This window comes from Saccostrea echinata, unplaced genomic scaffold (genome assembly GCF_033153115.1).
Source record: "Saccostrea echinata isolate AGI-Se365-2 ecotype Australia unplaced genomic scaffold, CSIRO_AGI_Sech_v1 ptg000013l, whole genome shotgun sequence".
In the NCBI taxonomy this organism is placed as follows: domain Eukaryota; kingdom Metazoa; phylum Mollusca; class Bivalvia; order Ostreida; family Ostreidae; genus Saccostrea; species Saccostrea echinata.
Window position 1 is genome coordinate 5,164,820 of NW_026889762.1, and position 22,539 is coordinate 5,187,358.

The 22,539-nt window shown below is 34.2% G+C and overlaps 2 protein-coding genes across 2 annotated transcripts; one reads left to right on the forward strand and one right to left on the reverse strand.

Moving 5' to 3' along the window:
* Positions 1-486: 486 nt before the first annotated feature.
* Positions 487-3,685, reverse strand: LOC133186379 (ectonucleotide pyrophosphatase/phosphodiesterase family member 5-like). The gene is made up of 4 exons (XM_061321635.1): positions 2,733-3,685; positions 2,433-2,618; positions 1,432-1,677; positions 487-846 (listed from the first exon to the last, which is right to left on the reverse strand). The coding sequence occupies exons 1-4, from the start codon at positions 3,610-3,612 to the stop codon at positions 650-652; spliced, it is 1,509 nt and encodes a 502-aa protein (XP_061177619.1). The 5' UTR covers positions 3,613-3,685; the 3' UTR covers positions 487-649.
* A 3,491-nt stretch (positions 3,686-7,176) lies between these two features.
* Positions 7,177-12,308, forward strand: LOC133186385 (uncharacterized). Its single transcript, XM_061321642.1, has 9 exons — positions 7,177-7,316; positions 7,460-7,622; positions 9,389-9,446; positions 9,534-9,597; positions 9,803-9,958; positions 10,145-10,203; positions 10,351-10,456; positions 10,847-10,906; positions 11,940-12,308. The coding sequence occupies exons 1-9, from the start codon at positions 7,189-7,191 to the stop codon at positions 12,076-12,078; spliced, it is 933 nt and encodes a 310-aa protein (XP_061177626.1). The 5' UTR covers positions 7,177-7,188; the 3' UTR covers positions 12,079-12,308.
* The last annotated feature ends 10,231 nt before the right edge of the window (positions 12,309-22,539 follow it).

Consider the following 22,539-nt stretch of genomic DNA (forward strand, 5'->3'; position numbering starts at 1 on the left):
AGCTTAATCATACAAAGTGCTTGATTTTTGCTTTGTGTCTGAATTGTATGAACAATGGACTCTAGAATTACAGTACTGAGAGTACTGGTAAAATATTTTTAACATTCTCCCTCTTTTAGAAACCATTTCTGGTTAACACTTCAAGGTGGTCAGATTTCTGGTAATCACTTCTACTCTGTGAAAATTGGGGATCCATTCAACAATAGATACTGTATACAGGGTTAATTTCGCCTCGTGTTATTTTCGCCCTTTCTCACTTGGAAACAATTTTGCCTCATTTTAAATTCGCCCAGTCACAATTCTGTTTAAGAAATTATACTGTCTTTTTTTTAATTCGACCCTTTTTAAATTTTCCCACCTGGGAGTAGGGCGAAAGGGGCAAAAATAAAACTGGGGCAATAATTTCCCTGTGCAGTGTATACAATATCTCTGTTATGGGTTCATCCAATCCTCCCCCCCCCCCACCCCCAACAAAAAATATTCTGCTTTCTGACGATTTATAAAACTTGTACTTATGAAACTACTGCATTAATAAATTATTTGACACATCCATACTTGTACAAATATGGCACACTTGATATATACATTTCTTTGCGGAAAGTGAATAGAATGAGGCAAAGCGGACTATTATATGAGTATACACTGAAGATTAGAACTCGTTTTCTGAATCAGAACTGAGGAGAGGCAGCATTGGTCCATTTTTCGTGAGAGCAGCTTGTGTGTATGATCCACGAGATTTGAAAGGAAGTGCTTGCAGTTCCCGAAGTTTGTGATATCTTTGTTGACGACAGGCACCAATGGTGAAAATCCCTCCGAATATCCCCACAATGATTATCAGCACCAGATCTAAACAAATATTCAAACCAATCTGTATTTGTAAATCATGACAACTTTCAGAAGAATTGTAAAATATACTGGTTTAGGTTAAATATATTGAATGTGTTAACACTGTGCAAGTATATCTGTAGGAGAGTTTCAAATCCAAGCCTTTACTGTTTACTTGGAAATTTACACCAGTTAGACAGTTAGCTTAAATCTGCTCAAAATCCCCACTACGTGTTCCCAATGTGTACAATAATCATGAAAAATCTAAATTCTAGAGTAATTTTAACCATGAAATACATGACTGTATATTTTACATTGATTATGTTTGTCTGTCAGAAACACGTGATTTACTGCTACATTAAATAACTACTTTTACAGTATTTACATCATAAAGAATACTCTGCTCATCAATAAGAACTTTACTTCCAACTTCCAAATTGAAGTTTTTTTAAAATGATAAAATTATCCAAATTCTAAATTTCGAATTTATTTTTGCATATTTACTGAAATGACTCTTCTGGTTTTAGTCATGTGAATACAGGTCTAGAGAGGGCCTTTTCTAATTGAACTGCCCAGCAATTTTAATCAAATACATAATGTACTTACAAACCACAAATGTGTTATCAGGCACAAGAAGGTCCTTTTTATCATGAGATTCTTGCAGTAAATCCTGGACATTTTTCAGTGATCCATTATTTGGTGCTGGCTCAATGCCCAGAATCTTACAAATCAGGGGGTATATGTCTACATTATTGAACGTCTCCACTGAGTGGTTGATCTTGAAGGCTGGTCCCATGGCCATGAAGTAAGGATGCATCTCCAAGAGACTGTTGTTATAGCCATGTTGTCCTTCTGTAATGGATTAAGAAGAGATTGATAGATTGTTGATTTACATCATTTTCAGATTATTTAATATCTTGCTCTTCAGAGGATGCTTGGTCCAACTCTCTCACCTTGTCTGAACTATAAGTTACAGTAGTTCCTTAAAAAATTAAGGGGGAGAAAAAATATCAACCTCAAGAAAAAACACTACTTATTGGAAGGGTATTTTAGTGGAGTATGACCACTTGTACTTATTGGCTCCTTTTTTGTGTGGTAGAGCTTGACCAATCATGCAAACATTTTGATTTATTGACATTTCCCGTTTCACTTCCTAAAATCAAAATATAATTATGTTTTGTGTACTGTTCTATCACCTATCCTGTTTATTCGGAACATTGCCTGCTTTTAAGTGTAAAAATTAGAACCACATTTTATGAACTAGAGAGTAGTACACATCTTAAAATCTCTATCACTCCAGGTTACTTAGCATGTTCAGTTTGCAAACAATAATATTTTATCAATTTCATTTCTTTTTTTTTTTTTTTAATTTTAAATTGATTTTTGGAAAAGATATCAGAAACATTAAAATTTAGATACTGAATTTTTTGGTTGTTGTTGATTTGATGACTTTTTGCTTGCGTGCACTGCTAATCCATGTCATAGACAGGTGTACTGTAATGAGTCAAAATTTTAGATTTGCACTTCATTCTCAAAATTTTGCTCAAATGTGATAATTCACTACAAAACTAATAGAAATCTTAAACAACTGTTTAAATTTGACTTACTTGTGGCATAATTAACTTTATCTGCTTTAGTTTCCACAATAGAATATCCTATCTCCGCTACCACAAGGATATCCAGAATGCGACGATTCTCAGTGTAGTGGTATTCCCTTGGAATTTCTGATTTCTTGTAAGCTTTAAGATGTGGTACTTTTTGTAACTTGCTAAGAATCGAATCCTGGATTGTCTCTAAAATAGACAATTTTAAACCCTTTATTAAAATGATCTTTTTTGCACATACATTTATACACAACCCTCCAAACCAGAGATTAAAGGCAACAATTTTTTTTTACAAGTACTCACTATTTGTTTGTCGAATATGAACCACTGGATTATTCATAACAATCACTTCAAACAAATCTCTATCTACATGATCTTCCAGTACGATTACTTTATTTTTTGGTGTTGACGACATGCCATGATCACTGGTCAAAATTAAGTTCACTTTGTTCAGTAAATTATTTTTCTCTAGACTGTCAAGAAGATATCCTGTAGCATTATTTAAATATTCTAATATGTGTGTCATTTTTTCACTTTCGGGTCCAAATTGATGTCCCTCGTGATCTGGATGTTCATAATACAGTAAACCTAGGTTTATTGGATCCTTATCCAAAAACCAGGATATTATGATGTCAATTCGTTCTTCTAACTTCATCAATGGATTGAAAGGAAAATATTTTGTTGGAAGAAACCCATGCACACTCGCCATGGAGCCAGGCCAAAACATAGATCCACTCCGACGAGGAGAAGAGAATGTCGATTGTTTTTGGTTTGTAACCCAAATAGGTTCACCACCATTGTCAAACCATTCTGACTTTATAACATCTTCTGGATTTTCTAAAGAGAAACTTTCATTTAACACAGGATCATACATTTCATTAGCAATCAATCCATGACTCTCTTCATAAAGACCAGTTACAAGAGTATAATGGTTTGGGAGGGTTTTTGTTATAAATGCATTTTTCAGTCCTTTTGTTGCATGCACTCCTCCGGCTATTACACGGTTAAAATTTACCGGGTTTTTAATTTTCTTCAGGTAGTCCCATCGGAATCCGTCGTATGACACAAGTAGAACTTTTGGGTGCATGTGATCGGTGCTGCCGATTGAGTCTAGCAGCATCAGAAAAATTACACATGTCAGTTCCAATGTTCTACAAATTCTTTCCGTACTCCTTATCATCATCTTAATAAAATTTCAACTAAAAACTTCCGGGTTTTACCCATCAAACATTGTGAATAGACTGACTTTCACTTAGAGTTTGACACTAGTCTTGCATCGACGCGTCCATTGATATCGGAAATGAAGTACGCTATGTAAAATAGAACCGCTAAGTAGTTTCCGGAAAAAGAGAAGTCATGATTCATGAACATCTGATGCTATTGAACGAAGAGCACAGAGGATAGGATGCATTCCCTCGGATGTTTTTTTTAAATTACTCCACTGGCGGATCAAGATATAAATAAGGGGCTTTTTATCTTTTTTCCCTTTAGGGGAAGGGGGGGGGGGCTCTTAATCATGTATGAAGAAATACTAAATCCCATGTCATGTATCATGATCACTCAGGCACGTAGTATCGTTTTTTAAACTTGGGGGGTCAGTCCGAAAGAAAAAAATGACATCTTACCTAAAAAATCTTTGAAAAAAAGGGAATTGTTGGAACTTAAAAATCATATTTCGTGGGGGGAGATTCCAACTTTTTCTACAAACAAATTTATTTTACTAGGACCTTACAGTGAGCCAATTTGGATATGCTGCCGGCAACAAAATTGGGGTAGTAAGAGATATAATGTTTAGAAAATTAGAAAAAATGGGGACCCCCCCCCCCTCTCACGATACTATACGTGCCTCATTATGATTAAATGTGTCTGAATAAAATGATTAAATGCCAATGCAAAATCTAGAATCTATTCCTTTCCCATTTACAAAGGAAAATATTAACATCCTCATTCTCTATTCTACGGCTGCACGGCATCCATTTTCTTGGAGGACTTATAGATTATACATGTACATGTAGGTAAAATAGTGTAAATTTATGATAAAAACCCATGCCCGGATCTAGAGGGGGGTCGGGGGGTCCGGACCCCCTGGAATTTGTAGAGTTATTAAAGGTATATACTGAAGCAAATAAAAAATGACTTTGGAACCCCCCCCCCCCCCTTAGAAAACGTGGATCCCACCATCACCACCACGAAATAGGTGTCTTTCAAGAAATTTTTCTGGGTTGTGAAGGAAATTTAGTTTTTTTTTTCTTTTTTTTTTTAGCTTTGTACGAAAGCCCATTGAGCTCATTTTCGTAGGTAAAAAAAAATATTTTTCACGTTATAATGCGAAACTTTCGCGTTAAAACGCGAAACTTTCGCGAATAAACGCGTAACTTTCGCGTTATAAGGCGTAACTTTCGCAAATAAACGCAAAACTTTCGCGTTATAACGCGAAATTATACATATATAGTCATGTTACTCAGGAACCTGTGATCTTGACTGACCGATAAAAAACATGAACGCAGAGGGGGACTTCTATAAATTTATAAATGACATTTCTTCAGAAGATGTAAAAGAGAAGTGATGCGAGAAATGGATAGATTAGTGTTGATTTTGCATTTAATCTCAAAACCCTACTAATTAATTAAATGAATATTCCTCTAAAGATTTTCTTGTTTGTCACTTGTTTAATCAAAGAAATTCTGTAGACTAATATTTGATACGAATATTTGTCATCCAATTTTCACATTAGGTTACTCATGTGATGTGACACAATTGTTCCGTGAAATATACAAATTTACCTCATTGTTGTCAATTTTCTGAGATCTTTTATTTCAAATTCTATACAGATTGTTCAACCTAATTAACATTAGACTTGTATTTTCGCTCCTCTACCATACGCTTCAACACTTGTATTGAACAGCATTGAGAAAGACAATATGTGACGGCAAAAAAGATTTAGAAATGGCGAGAAAACATAAAATTTCAGCTCGTGATAATCCAAGTTCAAAATAGTCTTTCGTTTTTCACTGTAATGAATAAACTAGATCATTAAAAAGTAAAACAAACTGTAGACTTATGTAAATGTCTCTGTTTTACAGAGAAAGTTTCGCGTTATAACGCGAAAAACATTTTTTTTTTATACCTACGAAAATGAGCTCAATGGACTTTAGTAAGCTTTGCTTTATGGGTTGGAATTTTTTTTTCGACTTGGGTGGACCCCCCTCCCCCCGGGAAAAAATCCTGTGATCCGCGCCTGTAACCCGATAACTTAATTAACCATGACCATATTATTGTTGTTTGCCCTCCTCACATTTTTTAATACATTTTGTACATGCAAAGTTTATATCCCAATGATATTTCCCATGTGTCATCAGCACATAGATCGACTTAATATGAAAATGGAACTGGAGGGGAGGAGGGGGGATGGCTAATTGACCGTATCATAAATAATTTTTTTTAAAATCAAACAGCTCTGTTTCAGAATTTATATTTAAGAAATTATTCGAGTTTCCTCTTGTGTACAACGTCCATTTTGCAGGGATGAAAACAGGCAACTGACGAATTGTTGTCTGATCTGACGCATTAACCATAGTGCATTGAATCTGTTATCAAGAAACGCGTTCATAATTTACATGTACATACTCTGTTATCAGTTAAATTTAGATACGGATATTCCAAAAGTGCACAGGTAAGGATGGATATGTTTATAAAACGCAGTCTATTATAAGATCATTATACGTACTTTAATGACCTCTTGAACATGCTGAACTCCTTAATTAGGGAAGAAGGGAAATGGAGAGGGGGCAGGCATTATACAATTTTGACTTTCTCTTTAAAATTTTGCACATGCAGACGTGCAGTGACTTGGATCATGTACACATCTGAACACAACGTTTGACCTAGATATATACATGTATGGTATTTAAAGTACATTTCTTCACGATGGCAATCTCACAGGACCAGAGTGGTATTTATCCCCTTTAAATTGGGAGTTTAGTTTTGAAATGTGTATCTTACTTAGAGATGACCCTAAAAAATAACCTTGACACCTCATCCTTTGCAGAACCACTGCAACCATAAGAAAACCAACTATATGAAAAGGCATATCTTTTCATGAGAGTATAGAATTTGTTCGTACGGAGAACATGCTTTTGTGCTTCAAATTAACTGGATCTAGACATAAACCCCATATGCAGGTGATAATAGTACATTGCTACATAAATAGGGAAAAATTGAAGTATAGTCATGCAGGGGAGGCTATTGTCTCCTATCACATTTTCAAAGTATCCCCCAACTGTTTTGGTGAATACATAGTGAATACATCCAATACCGAAAATATCATCTAGGATATATGTATGAGGTGGATTATTTATTAATTTATTTATTTCTGCTTGGCAAATCTTGTATTAAACTATAAGAAGAACAATTCCCTTAGTAAAATAATGTGCCCTTCCTTTTTTTCAGAATTATATATATAGTGTAGAATAAAGCAACAGGTAAAATGAATGCTTGATGTGTGGGATTTTGTAGGATGACTTTTTTCCCCCTTGTCAACGATTTTGTCGCCAAATGCGAAATACATTTACTCATGCAACTTTGTTAAGTACTACACTACTAGCTATTTCCTAATGCGATTTTCCCCACTGAAAAAAAAGAAAATATTTTCTGTGAATCACTTCTGTTGAATATGGTTGCACTAAAAAAAAATCTTAAAGTAAATCGACTTGCCGTATAGATAAACAAACTAAACTGTATTACAGTATGAAGATATGAAATGGCGCGAAAAGTTGAATTGGGAAGAAAAGAATTTTTATTTCCGTCAAAGGATCTGCTACAGCTTGAAGACAGTAACCACCTGCTGGATAATCCCGAGGGTCTCCGAAAAGAAATTCAAGAAAAGGGGTTGGTATCAGGGACCTATATACTTAGTATATAGGTCCCTGTTGGTATCGACAAAATGATACAAATGGATCTGAAAGTAATTGCAGGGGTTTTTTTTTAAATAAATGGCAAATTTAAATATTAGTCAATAAATAAAATTTCAGATATCTTTTTATACGGGGATTTCATGACAGAGAGGACGTTCTGCAAGCTCGGTTGTCAGTTCTGAACTATGTTAATGAGAAAGCGGAGTTTAAGCTTATATCCTCGCCCTCAGAGGGAGTGCTAGATGAAAGGTGTGGCAGAGGGTGTATTCCAGTTATGGAGGTACAACCTTCCTATTCATCCTTTCAATGGTAAAACAATTTTAATAACCCCAAAACCTTTAAACGTCATACGCAACGTACCCTTTCAGACCCGTAGTACGAGGGAGGACGGAGGGGGCAGTTTTTCTGAGAACAGTTTTTGATGTAGTTTTACTATCATAATGTATAAACATTTGCCCCCCCCCCCCCCCCGTTTTGTTGCTTTACAGTCGAACTTTGGCAAAATCCACCATTTGACAGAAAACTGTACCAAAAACTTAGAGAAAGGTCCAACTCCCCCCCCCCCTCCGAAATAGGATTGTTGAGTTTGGGAGTTTGGCCTGCCTTATATCATACCTTACTCATTGTTAATTTGGTCTTTCCACCTTTTTGTGGAAAAAAACCTATTGAAATTGATCTGTTTATTATTATTTTTCCGCCACGTGTTTTTGAGTTTCAAGATTTATCGAAAATATTTATAGTCCATGAAAATGTACTTGACGAATCATTTTTGCGTATTTGAACTTTGACACCTCAAGGCGTTATTACCACTTTTGCATTAAAAGCTTGTTATTGCTACTCCGAAACAGAAAAAACGTAGAAATACCATACCTTCAATAATGTTTTTGACTAATTTCTAGTAGACTCTTCAATCTATTCAGTGCAAAAGGATTCCTTAAGTAGTTATTGCCCCTGAAAGTTTTCAATGTTTGCCTTAATTCCTTAATTTTTTTTAAACGACCACTTGTAGAGACATGCGACCACCTGCATTAGATTCCTCAATCTCAGACCTTGAAATTTAGGTCAAAGTTAAAGGTCAAGGTCATTCAAAATATGAAAAATTTAGCGCTTTTTTATCTCTTTTGTCTTTCAACATATTTTTAATATCATTGCATCCGTTGTCCTTTTAAAACCAATTTGTTTGTTTTCTTGAATCCTTAGTTTGATCCCTTTAAAAAATATTTCCCCATTCACCATCAACCTTGTTATCGCTACTCCTCTGAAACCATAAACCATAGAGACACCAAACTTTCACTTATGTCTTTGGTTTATCAATTCAAGGCAAAGCTTCAAACTATTCAGTGCGGAAGGATATGACAACCCCTTGTGTGTGTTATTGCCCTTTAATGTCTTTGTGCTTACCCTAAAACTTTTAAACGAATAGTCGTAGAAACATAGGACCAACTGCAGTGTGATCCTTGACCTTTGACCTTGAACACTTCCTCAAAGGTCAAGGTCTCTTTCTTTTCTTCAAAATGAGTAATTTTTTTTTATTTATAAGCTATTCCTGTTTTTTTTTTCATGAAATTTAAATGTAGAGAGTAAAATATCAAAAAAATGAATTAAATTTCAAGAAGGTGGAAGGAGCTCTAATTGTTTTGTGAACAATTAGTCTACTAGTTTTTCCATGATATTCTTAATTCGAAATTATACTACCATCAGATGTTTTAGACAAAAAATCAGCATAGGTACATTACAAGGGGTTATGAATACTGAGATCTACCACAAGATTAAAATCCCTGTGTCATTAAAAGAAAAAATTACCAAAATTATAGCTTTTAAATTAGCTAGTATTTCCTCAAAATTTGTTTTAGAAGAGGTGTATATTGCATCATTATGCATTTCAAAAGTCGACAAAGGTCCTTCAATTTTTTGGATTTTGGAACTCTTCAGTTATAGGGGAAATAAGGAAATGCTAGTAAACTACGTTGCGTATGTCCTTAATGTTATCACCAATATCTACTTACTGCAGAATAAAAGGCATATACCTTTACCGTCTCTTTACAGGGGAAGAACGACATCACACACTGTCCGGAAGTTCTTAATGTTCTGGAAGGATACCGACGTAAGTTAGTCTCTCTCTCTCTCTCTCTCTCTCTCGTACATTATGCATGCATTTACATTAAAAATTATATCAATCTTGACTTTTTAGCTAAACAGTTCTTTCAGCGTTTTCTAGGCGCTGAAGCCAGAACCTTTGATTTTAAGTGGCTGAGGTGAGATATTTTAAAATTAACTGAAAGTAAGTTACTGACGTTTATCATTCCTCATAAAAATGAATAGTTTAGTATGTGAATTTGTTTATCAATGAAGACGTCAAGTGCCTGTGGTTTCAGGAGAAAATGGTGTTCTATATATAATTACTAATTAACAATTTTTAATTGTCAATGGAACCTGATTTTTATTACGATCTACCGGCAGGGGTATCAATCGAAAACAGTTCACTGGTGCTCATGTAGACAATGTCTACATGGGGCGCGGATCTAAGAATTTGTACACGGTTTGGACACCTTTTGGAGATACAACTGTGGAAATGGGCACATTGGCTGTGTGCGAGGGATCCAATTCTTTACCAGGGTAAGGTTAACGTTTCCACTGGCGGATCTCGGGTTATAGGGGCGAACTTATAAATAAAAGATATAAGAACTAGATTGTCATGAAACTGAAAGGAAAGGAAAAACGAATATACTGACATGAATTCGTTCATAGAAGTGTATCATTCGATCGATTTTAGCATCACAACGATATATAGGCTTTGATTAGTTTCAGAAAGCTTCAAGCTACGTATGGTGAATTGGATATCGAAAAAGAAAATGTGGAAGGTACCAGTATATTAATTATTGCAAAAATTTTGTCATGTTCATGCATTTTGTATCCTGTACTACTCCGTATTTGTTTCATGTGAACCAAAAAACAAATTTTTATACATAATATATAATAAGTATAAGATTCTCGTCTTCAAACACTAGGCACTGGCTGGTTTACGGAGGACCCATCAGAAATCACCTCCAAGTTTGGCGGACAATGGAAGACGTCGGACTTCCAGGCGGGGGACGTTCTCATCTTTACAATGAGGTAAAGACAGTCATGTGAATTAAAAGGAAAATTGGTTACTTCCTCAACCAGGTCAACCTTAGATGTAGTTAAATACAACGATTACAATACTCTTGTGTAGAGAAACGTTTATGTACATTTATATAAATTAGGGAAGCAATGGAATTTAAAACACAGCTTCACCCATTCGCCGTCACGTGTGGTCATTGGAGGTCATGCTTGAAAATTAAAAGTACTGGGAAACGTTTTAAGATACATGAAGCATATTTTTATATTTAATTCAATACTACAATACTTCTTTCTATGAAAATTCGTTCACTTAAAACAACTAAACATAGTATAGTTAATCTTAAAAAAAATATTGTACATGTAATATTGTTTGCTGAAAGAAAATATTTTTTTTCTTTATAGAACGATACATATGTCCACTTCAAACCTCACCGACTTCATTCGAATAAGCTGTGACACAAGGTATGTAGCATTAGACAGGGATGTAGGATCGTTTTTGAAAGTGGGGGGCCAGCCAGAGACAAATAATTTCAACTTACCCTCAAAAAGACTTGACAAGCCAAAAAAAAAAAAAGGAAATCGTCCAAACTCGAAAATCCTTTTTCGGGGGGGGGGGGGGGGGGAGGTTCCAACTTTTTTTCAGTACCAAATTTTATGCATACACTACTGCATTACCCTTATTTGACTGTACTGCAACAAAAAAAGGGGGGCAACCACCCTTTCACGAACATTTTCAATAGTAAAAAGTTATGTTTGGAAAAACGTGGGGGGGGGGGGGGGGCAGGCCCCCCTGATGCTACGTGCCTGTTACAAATTCAGCGATAGTGTGGACTTTCAGTAGGAATTTGCATCGCCAAATGGTTTCGCTTACTGCATAGTATTTGCTTTTCACCCCTTCGAAAATTTTTCGCTCATAATTGGATGCCACCAACTGTATTTGGAAGGCTACAAATAGACCATTATAACCATTGAGGAGTGAGGTATCTTTTCCGTGTCATCACCTTCTTTGACATGGAATCCCAGTTAAAAGGTCTCATCCGAAGGACCTTCAGTAGATTCGAACCTGCGACGTAAGCATCAACTCCCTACGCTACTACTCTCGACACTGCGCCACACTGGCGACTAATATATGCTGTATATTTCGCATCAGATCAAATTTTTACAATTTGTATAGGCCGTAGGTTTCACAGAAAGGGAATCAAGTTCTTGTTAACTAACTTTTACTGTGAAATTGTCAAACACATGTGTATTTGATAGGGTGTCGTAAATGACGTCTGATCTTAAATGACTGCATTCTCCATGGCAATATTTGTGACTAGTTAATATAGCTTCTGCCATGATTTCCCGCGGTGAGAAAATTTTGTTGTGTTCTCCCTGATAGAATTATTGATAATTAATATGAATCCAGAGACATATATAGAAACCAAACACAGACTTAACGTTACATGTATGTGAATCCTAAAATTAAGAGGTTACCCAAATTCTATCGTTTTAGATGGCAACCAGCAGATGAAGAGGCGGATCCCAGATATGTTGGCAACATTGGGGCGGTGGCCCCGAAATATGGACTGTTTGGAAAGGAACGGGAAAAAGTGTTCACAGTAGAGGATCTTAAAAAACAATGGGGACTCTAAATGCTGTGTTTAAAACTGCACAGGAAATTTTATTTATGAACTGTGAACATATTTTTAATTATAGATTCCGATCTCTTTAAGTTAGTGCTTTAGCATTGATTTGTACGAAGAGGCAGATATCTAGCTACTACTAGTATTATAAATTCAAGCTTATAGTATATGAGACATGAATCCTTTTAACTTTTTAAAGCATGAACTTTGGGAACATTTTCTTTATATTTCAGTCTATTAAATGTTAAAAATGCATATACATGTCTTTGTCTATAAGTTCAACGTTCATTTTGCTATATACAGAACAATTTTTTATCTAATAAATATATGCTACGTTAACAGTAACGTATTGTCAAGGTCTATGAAATTATATGTAACTCGCATTTTTTCGCTAACTTATACATTGTATTTGATATAGGTGAGTGTCGTTTTATACTTCATTCAATAAAACTGTTACCAAGTCTTCATAATCCTAACTGCTCGGCTACACCTGGAATACAAAAACAGTATTCAAATCTACAAAAAAAAATTTCTTATAATTATGTATGTAGATGAATTATTCATAAAATATATCTTTTTAAGTGTGTACACGAAAGAAAGACCCAAAACGTTATGTAACAATATTATGTAAGGCCATCTTTATTAAAACAATGTTGGCTTGCCCTCTCCCGACTCTATCTCGGATGCCGATTGGGAGTTAGTGCAATATCTATATAAGATTTTCCGTCTAAAATGTATGTACATCATAAAACTTCACTGGGAAATGAAGTGGGCCTGTACGTGATCAAATCTTCTGAGAAGGCCTTCGACATTAACTGGATTCGATCAGGTGCCTGGGGGGAGTAAGCATTCCCTGTCGACCGGTCACACCCGCCGTGAACCCTATGCATTGATCAGGTAGACGGAAGAATTGTAGTCAAATTTAGTATAAAAATAGGTATAGCTATAAAAAAAAACAACCAACTAGTGGTAATATGTTCAGTGTCTTCAAAAAATTTTCGTTTCGTCTCCTATGACAGTACTGTACAAATCAATGTCAAGTATTTTATCATGACGTTTGCACAAGCAAATACACAGTAGTTTATTTTTCTTTAAAATAAGTCACAACTGAAAGGGAAATCGATCATGATTTTTTTTTCATTCATATATCCTTTGAATTCTTGTTTTACCGCACCCATTGATTAATCAGAGAATGAAATATGTGAAGATAACGAACAGTGATCGATCTCAAAAGAAATCTACAAACAATACAAATCTGTGAACCCAGCATAAAACACGGACCTCTGGAAATTCCAGAGGTGGGATCAGGTGCCTATAGGAGGAGTAAGCATTCCACGTTGACCTATCACACCCTTCGTGAGCTTTATGCATTGATCATGTACACTAAATAATCCGTAGTCAAAATTAGTATAAAAACAAAGGCCCAATAATTGATATGGAGGACGGCAGCCTCAATACAACCATAGGATATACAAATTACTGACTTTAAACGAGGTTGTTGAAATCCCTATAACGGCAACTTATCTGTCAGTAGCCTGCCTAGGTTTAAAAAACCGACCGTACTGAGAACATGCTCTGCTCAGTATCTGCTAATTATCGAATAAGATGAGAGACACAAACATCATATGCAGGTGATAGTGGAATACATAGATAAGGAAAGTTGTCGATGGAAAAGCTGAAGTCCTCTTGTTACAGTGTAGTTGTTAGCTTTCATCATATTAGTTTTTATCGTATATATATATATATATATATATATATATATATATATATATATATATATATATATATATATATATATATATATATATATATATATATATATATATATATATATATATATATACGTCCTGCATGGTTTGAGGCAATTTACACTTTATAATATAATATAATTAGTTTACAAAAGTTTTGCGGATTATAAAGTGTAAATTGCCTTAAACCAGATTATACAGTATAACTTGGGTGACTTATTTATTTCTGTATAATGAGCATTGTTCTTTATGATTATGGAAAGTAGAGCAGATTTTAAAGTAGAATGGTAAATTTATTGAAATATTCCAGATTACAGTCTTAAAAGCATATATATTTGTGTCATATATAAAAAGGGAAATATTTTCTTTGACGAAGCTAATGAGCAGAAAAATGTTGGAGGTAGTACAAATTTATTGAGAAGATTGGATATTTTTTGCAAATTTTGTAAAAGAATGAAGTATGTTTTAAATTTGTGGATCCAATTGAAAGCAAACACCTACAAAAATATACAGGAAACTAAAATTCATTTATTACCTAATACATTTATTTTTATTACACCATGGCTGAGAAGTGGCAGCTAAATTATATTCCCATTCTTTTGTACTGTAGGAACCAAATTTTTTATATTATATTTAAAATCATTTGTTTGATAAACAGCCACTTTTGCGCGATGCAAAAATACAAAAAAATCTTATAAAGCAATACAGTTCTACGCATCACAGAAAAGAAATCATCAAACGTAATTAAGATTTATTCATTTAATTATGATATTGGACAAAACGTTGTTTGACACCCTGCTACCGAACTACAGCGCTTCCAAATGTTGTCTTAAAATGGTGGTGGAACGCATGGGCAGCAACAGCATTTACAACAGCAGCCCGGTGGTGGATTGCCTGAAACAATATACATACATTTACTCTGATAAAGGGTGTAATATGAAGATAACGAACAGTAATCAAACTAAAATTTCGGAGTAGAGCAAAGACGGACATCTAAAACTATCAAAGGTGGGATTAGGTGCCTTGGAGGAGTAAGCATCCCCTGTCGACGAGTCACACCCGCCATGTGCTCCTTGTCATGTTTAGGCAAACTGGAAAATCGGAAGACAATTTATTGTGAAACTATTGATCTAACATTTTCTATGGAAAACGTCAGACAACATTCGATAATATATTATTTTGCTAACAAGGTCACTGTATCGACCATAGGGTTTTCAAAATGTTGGCTTTAATCAAGACTGCTTATTTCCTTGTATAATCAACGTATTTCTAAATAGCTTGCCTTGCTTTAAAAATTGTATGTATGAAGAATATGCTCTTGCTTATCGGATCAACTGGATGACATATACTCCCTATGCAGGTGAAAATGGCATTGCAATATACATTTATTGACTGGGTTCGGGGGCAACATGCATTTTGTCGGACCCAAGAACCGTTAGGCCGATGGCAAACAGTTTGGTTCGAGGGGTCGACAAAACGCATTTTGCCCGAGAACACAGTCAAATGTTTTGTTATATCTTTTATTTATTTATTTTATCATTATTAATTTATTTTGACATACATGTATGTCGAACACCAACGAATGCAAATGAGATTTAGCTGACCCCGCCCATTATTTAAAGTAAGCGGTCCAACATCTCATCGACAGGTCCAATATCTCACTCCACGGTCAAACATCGAATTTTTATGCCCGCTCAGTAAAACATTGGAAATGTTAGACTTTTATTAGTATTGATTTATATAGGAACAAATTTTTAAAGGTATAACAATGTTGCTTATTCTTTTATTCATTTATTTTGGATAGTATATAATTATATGCAGTAGTCATCCTTTCAATCCTATGATTTAGAAACAAAATAAAGGATGTTAACTATTTTGAAGTAACTTTTACAGAAAAAAATTGGAAATTTTTTGATAAAAATCAAAATTGATGCGTTTCAAATTTTGTTCTACTAAATACTGAAATTAGGGATTTTGGAGAAAAAATATAATACATACCAATGTAGAATCCCTGGATTGAATAACTTAAAATACATAGGATAAATGCCACCATAAGAATGATAAACAACCAAGGCATACGCATTTTGTATGATATACAGGTACCAGATATATCAGGAAATGCATTATGAATGTCGCCAATTGTTATTTATATGGTACGCAGTCAACTGTTTTATGTTTTTGTAATTAATTGTAACGATTAATTCAGGCTGGAATTTCCACTTTCGAGGAATAAATAAACAAGATTAAAAATGTATTAATATGAAGATTTTTTACGCCCAATCTTTCAAAATATGTATTATATATACTCAATAGGTTCGTCAAAAGATAATACAATAACTAACATGGCCGTAGGAACCGGGGGGGGGGGGCACGGGGGGGCGTGCCCCCCCCCCATAATTTTTCCGATATATAAATTACTATAGAAAACATAGAGCTATGTGCTTGTGCCCACCCCCCACCCCCCCCCCCCCCCAATAATAACGTCTGATGACCTTTTTTTTTCTTTTTTTTTTTTTTTGGCTTGTCAAGGAACTTTGGAAGTTGATAGTGCCCCCTCAACTAGAAAATATATGGTTGTGCCCCCTCAAAGTGAAATTGCTTCCTACGGGCCTGACTAATATACAATTATGGACTCTTTCGATGGTGAATATGGTTTGTTATTCACCAGAAAAATATCAGTATTGACCGAGGCGAAGCCGAGGTCAATATTGATATTTTTAGGTGAATAACAAACCATATTCACCACTGAAAGAGTCCATAATTGTTTTATTATATATAGTCAGGATTTGAATGAATAAGACATTGAAGGCCGCCTGACGATTCCATTTTCATTAACGAACTTCTGTCGTAGAAACATAACAAATGTCCAGATTACAACCTATAACCTCCGTGTTTTTTTTTCGCTGTGTGTAACTGTCGTAGAAACATAACAAATGTCCAGATTACAACCTATAACTTCCGTGTTTTCTTTTCGCTGTGTGTAAGACATCGAAATGTTAAGAAAATAATCCTGTGATAGACTTGCTATTCCTGCTCATATATTCAGCGAGCTGCGGCCGTTGCAACCATTGTTTTTAACGTTGTGTGACGTCACAATGCCACTGCGCGCACACTGACCCTCCGGTGAATACGGCTTCAAATCCAGTGAATATGTAGTATTATGAACTGTTTGCATTTGTATAGATATATAGGGACTATTTATAGACTATATAATAATATTTATTATGTTCAGACTATCATTGACCGAAATTCAGAGTAAACAATTACATATATTGAAGTAATTATTCTAACCATATGTTAGTAATTTAATGTTTGTTTATCCTTAATTGTGTGCGTAAATGCGGGTTGCTTACTAGGGATAGTGAAAGTCATGTTTATTCAAGATATTTTTGTACCCCGCTTTCGCAAAAGCAAGGAGACATTAAATCTCATTCGTCTGTCAGTCTGTCTGTCTGTCTAGCTGTCCGTTTGTCAGTCTGTCCGACTGTCACAAAAACTATAACCTTGGTAACTTCTGAATGAGAAGAGATAGGGCTTTCATATGTATATTACTTGTGACAAGACCTTTTCAAATATACTATGATTTTGACCCCATGACCTTGAAGTTTGACCTACTTTTCAAAAATCTTCACATTTCTTTAAATTGGTCATAACTTTTGAAAGGGAAAATATAGGGCTTTCATATTACATAGGTATATTACCTGTGACAAGGTCTTTCTAAATATACTATGATTTTTGACTCTGTAACCTTTAATTGAAAAGAGATGGGGCTTTCATATTTGACATGTGCAATACCTGTAACAAGATGTTTCCGAGCATGCTATGATTTTTTTACCCTTTGACCTTGACCTTAATGTTTGACCTAATTTTTCAAATTTTTTAACTTTTGCGATTACTTTTTGAATGACATAGGGCGTTCATATTTGACACAATATTCCATAAATAATAGCATCTCATCAACTAAGACACCGAAAGCGGGGCACTACAATTCTTCGAATTTGCTTGTTAATTAAATACTTTTTTTCTTGATCTCATGTTATTTTACGAATCAGAAAAGTGAGTTCTGTACTTCATCCTTGATTTTATCAAGTTTTTCATTTGCATAGAGAGGATTAATTATTCTCTTCGATGTTCGCGTCAAATAGACTCACTGCTAGTTTTGCTAAATAAATAGATTGGAAATACATATGCGTGAGAAAATGCAAATTGCTACAGAAAGTACCGCCCTGGAATATTTTTTAAATTATATATGTACTGATTGGTTCTATACTGATCTATTTTCCACCTCAAAGTATAAATTATATTAAACGACAGATTGTTTACAGCACATTGAGGCTATCGAGTTTCACCAATTTGTATTGAAACTCCCTAAAATTCAGAAAGATTTACCAAAATTTAGAAAGATTTACCAAAATTCAGAAAGATTTACCATAATTAAAAAAGATTTACCATAAAAAAAAAAATACTTACGTGGTTTGAGATGTTGAAATGGCTACAGTGCTTTCTCGCTTTATTTTAGTTCATGTAATATGACAGAGATATTAAAAACATGGGTTTTTTTTTAAATTTACTGACACGCAAATTGTATATATTGTCATGATAATATCTCCAATTTATTGACAACATATTACATTGTAAACCAGGGGCGGGCTAGAGAGTCTCGGTTGATTTTACAATGTATGAATATATTTGCCCTCTTGACCTCAACCTACGAGTTTGACCCACTTTTTACAAAATATCAAATTTTAACCCTGGTCATAACTTTTGTACAATTAGTGCTACTTCATAAGTGTATTCATTGTGACAAGACCTTTTCTTGGGTTTAAATATGTTTTACCTTTTCACCTTGAGCTTAGAGTTTGACCCACATTTAAAAAAAAATTGACCTTGGCCTTAACTTTTGAACAATTAGAACTAGGGCTTTTATATTTTTATGTGTATTTCTTGTGACAAGACCTTCATTTGAATACCGACAATTTTGATCTTTATGACTTTGACCTAAAGAGTTTGACCTATTTTTAAAAAACTTTGACCCCAGCCATAACTCTTGAACAGTTGGTGCTAGGGCTTTTATATTTCACATGTGTTTTTCATGTGACAAGCCCTGTCCCTGGATATTATTGATTTTGCCCTTTGACCTTGGAGTTTGACCCACTTTTTAGAACTTTAACCTTGACTATAACTTTTGAAAGTTTGGTTATTGGGCTTTCAAATATCACAGGTATATTCTTTGATACAATCCTTTCTTTGGAAAAATATTTTGATCTATTGACCTTGGGGTTTAACTTGCATTTGAGAAACTTTAACCTTTGCCACAGGCTGCCATACGGGGGCATCAGTGTTTCACAAACACATCTTGTTTGCATTCAAATCGTACGTCCTAAAATTAAGTTTTTGACAGTGTTAATTAAAAATTGTTGAAAGTATCAGAAACTTATTGTACAAGTTTACATTAATTCTGGCATTTCGAAAAAGAATAATGTGTTTTAAACTGCATCTTTTTTGCTCTGTGCTTGTTAAGCCAATTCTGAAACGTTGGTTTTTAAACAGTTGTATTAAATCGAAATCAATGTTAAATTTTTATATCCTGTCACGCTATCTGGGTCCAAGAATTGTGAAGGTCGGACATCCAGGGCAAGGACAGGCATACGATGAACAACGTTCTTCCCATGAAATGCTATCGGATGGTTTTATACCTGGAAAAATATATTGTAAATAATTTTTAATCAAGAGAATTTTATTTGTACGTTATTGTTAGTCTCCGAGGAAAAATTGATAGTCAAGATTTTTGTTGCTTGGGTTCGAACCACCTTTTTTAAAAATCATATCGGATATAATGCGTCGGTGCAGATGGCGGTCATTAAACATATGAAACTTTTTTGCACCCCCCTCCCTTATTTTCACTGGCTGTTCCTATAAACCATAATGTTCCGTGATTTGATGTTTGATGAATTAAAAGAAAATGCACTATATATTAAATGGTGTGCATAATGCAACATAATATTTTGTATCTATGAATAAAATTACTAAACCACATAGTTTATCATGTACGTTCCTAATATTGAAAATCCCTGGGTTGAAATACATAATATAAATACCACAAAAGGATAATAAATAACCAAAGTGTTTGTATTTTGTGCTATGTATCAACAAATGCGAAAAGAATATTTGCACCTGCTCTTGTCGTCACTCTGTGTTACCTTTTTTTCAACTAATCGTAACGATCAATTTAGCTGGAATTTCCACTAAACAATATATGGAAAATGGAATTACTTGAAGCCATCAATTAATCTAATTTTAAAACACTACAAAAATCCATTAAAAAGATAGAAAGTCAAATGCAACTATTATAGAACAGGACTTTTGGGGGAAAGTTTTGGCATGAATATTTTTCTTAATGCGTCTCTTGCTCATGTAAACGTAATTTTGCTGATTATTCTTTTAATATACTGACGAGGTGGTTGTCATAGTTCGTCGACTCGCACTAAAAAGTAAAACAGGTTAATATACATTTGATTATTCAACGCCATCTTTGCAGCCTAAAGAATAAACAATAAGACATACGAGTTTAGCAGTGGTATAGGACCCCAAAGCGCAAAGAACCTGGAAAGTGCGACCTATTTCTACATTTAGTTCATGATCAATTGAGAACATTTATAGATTAATTATTCACTCGTCAAAATAAACATGATTTTTTCTTAACATTAACTATTTTTACTTCATCAACAACATTTTTATCGTAAATAATTTAAAGACTTCTGAAAAATAATCGTGATTTATTTAAATTACAAAAGAAAGGGGTTGTCTTTTTTCCGCAATTTAAAAAAATGACGCAAATTATGAGTATTTGTCCAATTTCAGCTTTGGAAATTTTGAAAAATTTTAAAAATATATTGTTTTAATACTGAATGTGAATTGCCCCCAGAAAAATCGTAAGAAAAGTTTTTTTTTAATGTGTGTTATTTATACTGGGAATAAAAGAACAACTCGGGAAGCATTGACCGAAATATCAAATGAACATTACAGCTTTTAATGATGGAAATAATTATTACTTGCTACTAATTCTATACAATGACTGTTTCTTTAGTCAAGTAGCTTAGGAGTGAAATATTGAACTTTGAGGGTGGCTAAATCATTTTATTGAAACAGCAAAAAAAAAAAAAATTATTTTATGGTTTAATAATTTCTCCAGTCAATAATATCAAACTGTAAGGTAATTATACTTTTCTACACTTAATACAACCATTCCTCACGATAAATAAAAAACAAGGCTTTTTGATATCATAGAAAACTGCTTCTTCAAAAAAAAATGCAATTCGGAAATTTTCGTATCTTGTGATTGGTTATTAACAAAATTATAGTTTGTTAAACTGAAATCACTCCGAAAATAACAACTAAATTGTATGACAAACTAGACAACTCCAGCTTTTCCGTCGTCTATTTATGTAGTAATATCACGCTATCACCTGCATATGGTGTTTCTTCCCCAAACGAATCGGATACTCAAGAGCATGTTCTGAGTACGACCACTTTTTAAACTAAGGCAGACTACTGACAGATAAGTTGATATTACAGGGATTTCAACGATCTCCTTTAAAATCGTCATTTCGTAAATTCTACGATGGTTTTAACGACTTTGTTCACAAATATAACCAATGGGTTGTATTTGGCCGAGTGGTTAATAAAAGGTCAATTTAAAAAGAGTTATTTCCATTTTTTCCCTATATTTATGTCAACATATACCCAAATTCCTTCATTATTCAATCAAGTCAAACTTGTTCTACTGGATACTGAGATGTAGCATTGTTTTTCTTTTGAAGATAAGTTTGTTAAAGCATTCCTTGATTCATAATTTTACTGTTGTAAAGATTTTCCCTCATATACTTCTGCGAGATGTTTAAAATTGGTTGCAAAATGAGTAAAATCTACCACTTTGACCTACAAGATGGCTGCCATTGGGTAATTACTTAGAGGCAAACGATATCATAGGAAAACTTATCTTTTGTTAGGCCTTTTTTAAAACTAAGTTTGAATGAACTGCCTAACTGATCAATATATATTGCTCATGGATGGTGTGTTCAGTCATCAGGGGATGCTTACTCCTCCTTGGTACCTGATCCCACCTCTGGAATTTCTCCTTTATGCCCTGTTACAGTAACTAATCTGTAAAGATTTTTTAGATCAATGACCGTTCATTATCTTCACCTTTTTTTTATTATTCAAGTTTTGCAGTTAAAGTTGCCTGAATAAATTATCATCCATGTATATATACCCAAAATACATTTAGAGGTTAATGATAGTTTGTAGGCTGTATATTTGACATATAATTTTTATTTAAGAGTATTTGTATCTAATATACTGGAAACGAATGAAAAAAGTCGAGTATCTAATTTCTCTTTAAAATTCAAATAAATTTTTAAAATTTGAAATTCTGATCGATTTTGTCATTTTATGAATATACTGTAACAGCTTCCTTTTTGTGTGTCACACCCTTCATGATCTTTTCAATGATAAAGAAATCATAAAATTCTGTTACTTTAAACAAGTGTTCAGTTCCGGTGTAAAGATGAATAATGACCCCCATAGAATAATGACCGGGGGTCATTTTTCGACGTCGAATATTGACCCCCGGTCATTATTCAACGGCGAAAAATGACCCCCGGTCATTATTCGACGTCGAAAAATGACCCTTTTGCCCGTAGAAAAAGTGTCATAACCCTAA

Bases quoted from the DNA above. Each gene is read 5' to 3' on its own strand.
- LOC133186379 (XM_061321635.1), bottom strand. From the start codon at position 3,612: ATGATGATAAGGAGTACGGAAAGAATTTGTAGAACATTGGAACTGACA. The intron at 1,678-2,432 runs GTAAGTCAAATT...AATCCATTACAG, and splicing joins TAAAGTTAATTATGCCACAA to AAGGACAACATGGCTATAAC. The intron at 847-1,431 runs GTAAGTACATTA...ATATTTGTTTAG, and splicing joins TGATAACACATTTGTGGTTT to ATCTGGTGCTGATAATCATT.
- LOC133186385 (XM_061321642.1), top strand. From the start codon at position 7,189: ATGGCGCGAAAAGTTGAATTGGGAAGAAAAGAATTTTTATTTCCGTCA. The intron at 7,623-9,388 runs GTACAACCTTCC...GTCTCTTTACAG, and splicing joins GGTGTATTCCAGTTATGGAG to GGGAAGAACGACATCACACA. The intron at 9,598-9,802 runs GTGAGATATTTT...ATCTACCGGCAG, and splicing joins TTTGATTTTAAGTGGCTGAG to GGGTATCAATCGAAAACAGT.